Raw genomic sequence first — 9,043 nt, forward strand, 5'->3', positions numbered from 1 at the left:
CCCCGAAAGGAAAGATGGAAAAGGGGGAGGGCTCGGCCGCCAGCCTGACTGACGGTTTACATAATGAGCTTGCGAGGATGCGAGGCAACTATATAAACAGCTCGCAGGGAAGCGCGTTTCCCATTTACTGCGCGCCGCTGGCACCGGGGAAAGGAGGAGCGGTTTCCACGCCAAGCACTCCCCCTCCGCGTCCCTCGCCCCGACCCACCCCGGCTCTGGAGTTTCATTTAAAGGCGACCAACAGCGCCCAGAGGTCCGGCTGGCAGGATTAATTCCCGGCAAGGGGACGACGGCTCGACACCTGGATTTTACCTTCTGATCGTCTGCTGGTGCCGGGAGAGGGGTGTGGGGGGTGTGTGTGTGTCGGGGGGGAATAATTTGGAAGAGCAGGTTGCTCCGGGAGAATCGCCGCGACGCCTCTCTTTGCTCCCTCGACCGGGAAGCGCTGGCTTTGGACCGTTTTGAGGAATACAGGAGGAAAAGCTAAAACCCACCCAGAAGCGGGAGCTTGAATCACACGAGGATGACAGCCCGGCGCATCTTTGGCTTGACGTTTCTGTTAATGGCTTTGCAGCAGGTAAACCCACATGGCCAAAAAAAAAAAAAAAAAAAACCAACCCAAAAAACCCAACCACCCAAACCAAAAAAAACCCCAACCAAACAAAAAGGGTTGGCGAAATGTAAAGTGGGTGATGGAAGCAAAGTTCGCACGGCAAAGCCCGGGGTAAGGTCTGATGTGGCTATTTTGTGTGTGTCTCCCCCTTTGTGCAGAGGGTGTCCGGCTCCGGCGTCTTCCAGCTGGAGCTGCACGAATTCGTGAACAGCCACGGGTCGCTGGCCAGCGGCAAGCCCTGCTCGCCACACTGCCGCACCTTCTTCCGCGTCTGCCTGAAGCACTTCCAGGCAGTGGTCTCCCCGGGCTCCTGCACCTTCGGCAGCATCATCACCCCGGTCCTGGGAATAAACTCCTTCAGCATCAAGGACACGGAGCGATTTGACAGCCCCATCAAGTTGCCCTTTAACTTCACGTGGCCGGTGAGACCCCGCGCTAAGCCCGGGTTTAAGGGCCATGGGGGGTGGAGTGGGGGGTATGGGGTTGGGGGGGACGAGGGGAGGCTGATGGGGCAGCGCGCTGTTAACCTGGAATGTAAACAAACTACTTTCGCCTTTAGACTTATTTCCAGAACTTCCTTTAAAGGAGGAGGGGGGGAGGGAAAGGGGGGGAGGGGGGGAGGGAATGAAAAAGCGCATCCAGCCAGAAGCACTTGGGATAATGTGTTATTTGTTAAGAGAAATAAAAGTGAAGATGGGGGGGGGGGGGATTACGCGGTCTGTAGGGGGGAGAGGGGGAAGCGCGTACCCGCGGGGGTGGGGGTCGATGCAGGGCAGGGCAGTGCCGGGGAGGGGGGGGGGGGGGGGGGTGCCGGGAGTGGGTGGGGGTGGTGGGACAGGCCGGGGCTGACGCTTATCTCCCCCTTCCCCCCCCCCCCCCCTTCCCCGCAGGGCACCTTCTCGCTCATCATCCAGGCCTGGCACGCGCCCGTCAACTACCTGCCGGAAGGTGACTACGGCCGCGCGCTACCGCCAGGGGGCGCCTGCGCGGCGGGAGGGAGGCCCCTCGCGCGCGTTTCTCCCCCCCCCCCCCCCCCCGACCCTCGCGCTCCCCCCTCCCCTTTCCCCATCCCGAAACGGTTAACGGCCGCCCCCTCTCAGCTGTTTATACCATAACGGCGGGGCCGGCTGCGTCCCACCGACGGGAGCCGGTCCGGCCCCCCCCAACCGATATCCATCAGGGGCCGCTTTGATTCCGCCCCGGCCCCCATCTCCCAACACAATTGCGTTTCCTCCCGTTTATTTTTGGCGTGGGAAAGCGAGGCGGGCTGCGGTGAGAACGCCGGGAGGCTGCCAGCGAGCCCCCGCCGCCTCTTCCTGTATTTTACACCTTGCTCGAATTCCGCCCTTTGGAGAGGAATAATGGCTTTGGGATGTTTTTTTGCTTTTTTTTTTTTTTTTTTTTTCTGAGCGGAGAGGAAAAGGATATTTCACGGCAGCCCTCGCTTTCAAAGGCCTCTCTGCTGAGCCCCCCTCGGCCAGCGTTAGCCCTCCCGCCCTGTGGGAGCATACCCTTACATATGCATATATATATGTATACACACACATATGTGTATGTATACATGAGTGGGTAGTCTTCTGGTGGGGCAGGCGGTGCTTCACGGGGGGGGTTGTGTGGTGGTGGTGGGGGACAGACACGACGTTGCAGGCCGGTGTCCGCCACCCGTTGACATGGGCCCCGCTGTCCCGCAGGCTCCCGGCCACCCTCGGAGGACTGGCTCATCAGCCAGATGTCGATCCAGCGGTCACTGTCGGTGGGGGAAGACTGGTCGCAGGACGTGCAGAACGACCCGCTGACCCAGCTGCGCTACTCCTACCGGGTGGTCTGCAGCGAGAACTACTATGGCGAGAGCTGCTCCCGCCTCTGCAAGCGCCGCGATGACCGCTTCGGACATTACGTCTGCGAGGCGGACGGCAGCCTGGCCTGCCTGCCCGGCTGGACCGGCGAGTACTGCACCGAGCGTAAGTGGCCCTGTAAAGTTCACAGAAGCCTCGGCACGTTAAGGAGCATCACCCTCTTTGGCGTCCCTCGGGCCCCCGACTGTGCTGATAGGGCGTTGGCGTGGGATGGGGATGGCCCCAAGAGGCCTTTGAGAAAATGCAACTCCCCCCGAGGCATCAGGGAGCTTATTTGATGAAGGGACCCGGGACCCAAAAGTGCGTCCCTTTGTCCAGTTCCGCCAGAGCGCCTGACCCTGGTTGTTGCTGTCTTTGCAGTCAGTCCTTAAAATAGGGTGGCTGTAACAAGGCTGTAACAAAGCACTGCGCGCCGTTACCCAGTAGGCGCTTGGGGCCATGTTTTCATGCTGACCTTTCCACTCCCTCCCTGGAGAGAGAAAGCTCCACGCTGAGGACTTTGCCCCCCTTTGGCTGCAACTACCAATGCTGTGCTTCACCTCTGCAAGAGTTAGCAGCAAAGAAAGAGCAAGCAGAGAAAGGATCCTGGCTGGTGTCCCTGATTCGGCAATATCTATTCCAAGATAAAATGCTAGCAGCTTGCCCACACAAATGCTTCCAACGTTCCTGCTGCCAGAGGAGATGAGACAGGTGTTGCGGTGTAGTAGTGGGAATCTTTGCTCTGAGCTTAGGGTCCTGTTGGGTTTTTTTCAGTCTTTCGTTAGTGCAAGTCAAAGCCGCCTCCTCCTGCTCCTTTTCTAGCAAGAGTTGCAAGAGTTCATGTTTGTTGTATAAACAGAAAAACTAAAGGACAACTTTTCAAATGTTGGCTCTCCTTGTTCACTTCCTCCTGCTCCAGAATTCCCCATACTGAGAACTTTTAAACCAAAGATTTGAAAGTGCAAAACTGGTTTTTAAAGTTTGGGGGTTTTGTTTTTTTTGTTTGTTTTTTTTTTTTTAAAGGCTGGCATTTCCCCTTTTAAAAGTATATTCTGTAGTGCCATGTGTATTTACCTAAATATTTTTGCTTTTTTATGTTCTCTTTACAGCCATCTGTCTGTCTGGATGTACTGAACAGAATGGATATTGCAACAAGCCCGGAGAGTGCATGTGAGTAGATGGCAATTGCAATCTGAACTTCAGTTAAAATGTCACCTTGTAATAGCAACTTAAACTCTTTTCCATGTCATTAATGTTTTAATTTGACTTTCCTTTTAGCTGTCGTCCCGGTTGGCAAGGCCGCTACTGTGATGAATGCATCCCCCATATAGGCTGCCGCCACGGGACTTGTAAAACACAATGGCAGTGCATATGTGACGAAGGATGGGGTGGCCTCTTCTGTGATCAAGGTTAGTTCTGAAGGTTGTGCTTATGGTTCTAGGCTGGGTATTCCTCAGTACTGGATGAGGGAATCTGACCCATTAGATCTAGAATTAAAATTCCGCAAGGCATCAGTTCATAGGCATCAGTTTGTACTGCCGCTGTCTTAGATACCAATTCTTGTATTTGCAGTAATTTTGTTTGAAAACAAGCAAACCTTTTTGGTAGCTGCAGCTTTTCTCTTGCAGAAAAGGTTTATCTCTTGGGGAAAAAAAAAAAAAACCAACAACCTGGATGAGTGTTGAACAGGCAAGTTTTCTGCCTGCTCAAGCCAAGTTTAACTTATTCCCTGTACAACTATAACAATTTACTAAACACTTTCCAGCAGCAGTAAACATCATCATTTGGGCCTTCCTTATTTTGCATACAAGGAAGTTAACTCATGTGATAAGTCTGGAGCATGAGAGAAAAATAATGTAAGCAAGAATGAAAAGTACAGGTTCCATTTTAAGGTACACCAGGCCACTTCCACCTATTCAACCCATTGAATCACTGAACCGTAGCCAGCTGAGCAGTCATGTCCTCAAGGCCATATATGCACTGCTGGCACGGAGATCATTAAGTCCTCAAAGCAAGCTAAGTGTTTTTGAGACAGTTATAGGATTAAGATGGTGAAGTCTGAATTAAGCAGGAAAAGCAGAGTTGCAGATTTATTTCTGCTTGTAGTTATCTATTAACCAGTTGTATTCCAATTACTCTATGGTATTTATAGAGACAATAAAGATTTTCTACTTACGTCCTCTGAACTTGTGTGCTTAACCTCTGTCTCAAATTTAAAGGGAAAAAAAAAAACAGACCGTCAAGCTTGGCAAAGCATTTAGACAGTTTAAACTACTAACATTCATAACAAGAGAGCATGGTAAACAATCAATAAAAGATTTCTAGTGTTTGTTTAAATCTCTAAGCCAAAACATCTTTATTTCCTCCGTGCCTCCCCAGAATGTACCTCAGAGCGCACCTTTTAAAGGTGGTGCTCACTGTTTTAGTACGTAACATGTTGTGTACAACCCATGGCGTGTCTTGCAGAGAACACGCTTACAAAGTATGTTTTCCAACTTGGCATCTCAATCCCATTGAAGCTAACGGGTTTAAGCGCACAAAAAAGGGAGAGTATACCAAAGCACTAAGAAAGTTAAATTTTTGACAGGTGTCTCAAAATTCAGAGCTCACCACGTGTTACAGTGATGGACGCAGAGAAATATCTGAAATTAATTATAATCTGAAACTTCTATTACTGCTAATAACCCAGATAATCATCTCCAGTATTCCTATTGATAGCAAAATGAAATACTTCACTGAAAATTCAAATTGTTGACTAAAGTGTTGTTGTATGAATGTCTTTTCCCAGCTGTCAAAGACGTTTTCTCTAACTCCTGGTATCTTTGCAGATCTGAACTACTGCACTCACCACAGACCATGCAAAAACGGAGCAACTTGCATGAACACTGGCCAGGGCAGCTATACATGTTCATGCAAACCTGGCTTTACTGGTGTTGACTGCGAACATGAGATCAGCGAGTGTGACAGCAATCCCTGTCGGAATGGTGGTAGTTGCACGGTAAGGGCATTTTAAATGTAAAGTCTTTGTGTGAAGCAAGCCCCAGTATACCTTTTCAGAAATGGTTCTGTAACAACATAATGGGAATTCGATAGTACACAGGTTCATTACCAACGCTCACAACTATCATACTGAACCCTTCCCGAGAGGTGTCAGGGGAGGAAGTCTGTTACAGGAGGAGATGTATCATCTAGACTAGAACTAGTCAACTGATCCTTAGGTTTCTGTGGCAGCCATTATGAGAGCTTGGCAAGATCCAAGGTTGGTGAGGGAGCAGATCTGGAAAAAATAAGCTTCTCAAACCAAGGTTCATACAGAAATGCACTAAGTCTGTATTTTCATAGCAAATGAAAGAAAACTTCTGCGTCAGACAATATGAGGGCAATCAGCTCAAACCCTTTCTGTGAAACGGGGTTTTGCATTTTTAGTTTCCTGCAGTATAGTGTTTCAGTGGGTTTTCAGAACCCAGTCAATGATTGCTTCTACCTGTTGATAAAGACTGATCGATTATAGATATCAAACATAATCTGATGCACGTTTAGATTAAAGCTAATGGTGCAAGACCCTAGCTCCCTTCTCCTGAGACTTTGGACATAGAGTACTTGGAAAGAAGAAACAGTTTCGTTGTGATCTAAGTGGTGGGACTTACCTATAGCAAAGCAATGTAAGCCCCTGTAAAGAAAAAAGGGCTCTCGTGCCAAGGATAAACGGCCTGATCACAGCTGATCACAGCTGTGTAGGTCGACACATGCTGTTCTGCTCTGGGAGGACCTTGGGGATCCCATTAGACAGTACTGGTGTTAGTAGTGTTTTTGTTTAGCTGCCTGTAGGCTCCCTGCAACTGCATCTGCTCTGCTTGTGTAGCTGTGTGATTACTCCTACACACTGAGTATGGCCGATTCACAGCTTTATCCCTCACAGTCCAGCCTGCAGTTATTTACTCTCCAAATGTCGCTTTTGCCACATCAGAATGTGGAGAGGAAGGGACTGAACAGCACTCGCTGACGACCAAAACTCAGCATGCAAGCAGCTATCGTTTGGTGCCATCAAATAACAGCAGCCTAATGTTGTGTTTTGCAGGACATGGAGAACGGTTATCACTGCCTGTGCCCCCCTGGCTACTACGGCACTCACTGTGAGCACAGCGCTTTGACGTGTATAGATTCTCCATGCTTTAACGGTGGCACATGCTTGGAAAAAGAACAAGGGGCCAGCTACACTTGCGTTTGCCCTTTCGGCTTCACAGGGTCAAACTGTGAAAAAAAAGTAGACAGGTGCACAAGCAACCCGTGTGCGAATGGTGAGTCTTTTCATCAAAAGAATCTCGTGTCTCTGACTCGTTTGTGCTTTTCAGTGCAGAAGTGATAGAAATCCAATCTGACCTCTACTCTTCCTCTAATACATTAGTCCCTCTCCCCCACTGTACTCCACATCTACCCTAATTTTAGTCTCTTGCTGGGGGGAGGAGCTTTCGCTGGCATTTTCTAGGCAATGAAAAAATGCACAAGGTTTATCATGTGAGGGGGAAGATGGCAGAATCCAGTAAACTGAATTAACTTTATTACATATAAAAGGAGCCTATTTTTAAGGCACGGTGATACAATTAGGTAAAACTAGAAGGAACTTTTAGATGTGCGGTTGTTTTGTAAAACAACCTCCCTCTTCTTGAGACGGTATAAAATGCTAACCTGGGAGAGGCTTAGGTTTCCGAGTGACGTGCATTGCAGATTAATTTTTATTTTATTTTATTTTATTTCCTCAGATGGTAATTGCTTTTACCTTGGTCAGATTCGTGTGTGTCGTTGTCGGGCTGGTTTCTCTGGTCAGAAATGTGAGATAAACATCAATGATTGTGCCAGAAACCCATGTTCCAATGGGGGAACTTGTCATGACCTGATCAACGATTACACCTGCACTTGCTTGCCAGGCTACAGTGGCAGGAACTGCGACATCAAAACCAGAGACGAATGTGCTTCTGGGCCATGTGAGAATGGAGGCACATGCTACAGTGGACTCTATAGTGCCAACTTTGTCTGCTACTGTCCTTCTGGCTTCATGGGCAACCGTTGTGAATTGCCAGTTTATTCAGTGCCCGTTACGCTTCCTCCTAAACCAGTCCCCTGGATTGCTATATCCATGGGGGTGGGACTGGTGGCTTTGCTCATACTGTTCTGCATGATAGCAATGGTCATCAGGCAGATGAGGATGCACCCAGAGCAGGACTTGGAGACAATGAACAACCTGTCTGACTTCCAGAAGGACAATCTCATTCCAGCTTCCCAGCTAAAAAATACCAATAAAAATAAAGACCTCGAAGTGGACTGTGGGCTGGAGAAATCAAACTACAAACCCAAGAATCATAAACTGGACTACAATCTGGTAAAAGACCTGACAAGTAGAGGGACACAGGAAGATAAATACTACAAAAGTGAAAAGTGTTTAGGAGAAAAGTCTCCCCTCAGACTACACAGGTGAGAACGCAGTCTTCCTTCTAGTCTGTTTTAAGGCCCCCCATCTTCATACTGGTCTAGAAGCACATGAGAAAATATGGGGAAAAAAAGAAACCTCAAGCAGATAACATACAAAACAAACCAGAGCAAAGCCAGGCATCTTCATACTGGAGTATGTGTGTCACAGCCAAGTGGTATCCTTAGCTAAGGCAATTAAATTGAGTGTTTGTACAGGGTGCTGCTAGTATGGGTACCGTGACAGGGAACCAGAGCAGCTAGGTCAGCAGTGAAAGTAAGAAGTGTCTTTCCTTCCTCAATTAGATCTTGGAGGAACAACAGTTAAGGCATATAGTGATTAAAACTAAGTATTTCGCTTATTAAGAAGGCAAAATGATCTGCTTACTGGGAAGAATGATAGAGTAAAAATAACTACCCTTTTTCAAAAAAAGAAAAGGGCAGGTGTTCACTGGCTCATTAGTCTTATGAAAGTAGACTGAAAGTCTAAAAGTCTTGTCTGGGATCTGCTTGTGGCTGTTACACTGAGGGATCTTAGGAGCACGCTATTAGGTTGGACATAGCAGAAGCATAGGAAGACAGTAGCTATTCCTTACTTCCACTTTTCTAGTATAATGTCCTGCCATCATATGGAACATGTGAAACTTCATCCTCTCCTCTTCCCTCCCACACCTTCATGGCTATCTCATTCCACCCCTCCATATTCATGGTAGATTTTGAGAGTCAGGCTTGTTAGTAGTCAACTAACGTTCTTTTCTCTCTTCCCTGCCTTAGTGAAAAGCCGGAATGTAGGATATCAGCAATATGCTCTCCAAGGGATTCAATGTACCAGTCTGTCTTTGTGATAACAGAAGAAAGGAATGAGTGCATCATAGCCACAGAGGTAAGTAAGTACACAGGTGGACAGGCATAAATTCACAAAGTAAAGGGGTAAATTATCCTTTAGAATTGCATCTGAGAAGGTCACTCCATTTCCAGGGATCCTGATGCTTCACAGCATTCACCTCTCCTCTTCTGTGGCCCACACAAAACATACAGTGGGAAAATCAAGAAATTAGCAGCTCTCATTTTATTAAACCAGGGATTTTGAGCTTAGATAAGTCAGCAGGAGATGGAAGCACAGACCATCAGC

General features: G+C 48.2%; 1 protein-coding gene across 1 annotated transcript; it reads left to right on the forward strand.

Moving 5' to 3' along the window:
* Window positions 1-271: 271 nt before the first annotated feature.
* On the forward strand, window positions 272-8,824 carry DLL4 (delta like canonical Notch ligand 4; the record flags this gene model as incomplete). Its single annotated transcript, XM_082485127.1, has 10 exons — window positions 272-577; window positions 772-1,035; window positions 1,504-1,561; window positions 2,305-2,574; window positions 3,558-3,618; window positions 3,727-3,857; window positions 5,277-5,446; window positions 6,527-6,746; window positions 7,209-7,917; window positions 8,686-8,824. The coding sequence occupies exons 1-10, from the start codon at window positions 524-526 to the stop codon at window positions 8,822-8,824; spliced, it is 2,076 nt and encodes a 691-aa protein (XP_082341253.1). The 5' UTR covers window positions 272-523.
* Window positions 8,825-9,043: the final 219 nt, after the last annotated feature.

Source organism: Vanellus vanellus (genome assembly GCF_965231255.1).
Source record: "Vanellus vanellus genome assembly, chromosome: 6".
NCBI classification, from domain to species: Eukaryota; Metazoa; Chordata; class Aves; order Charadriiformes; family Charadriidae; genus Vanellus; species Vanellus vanellus.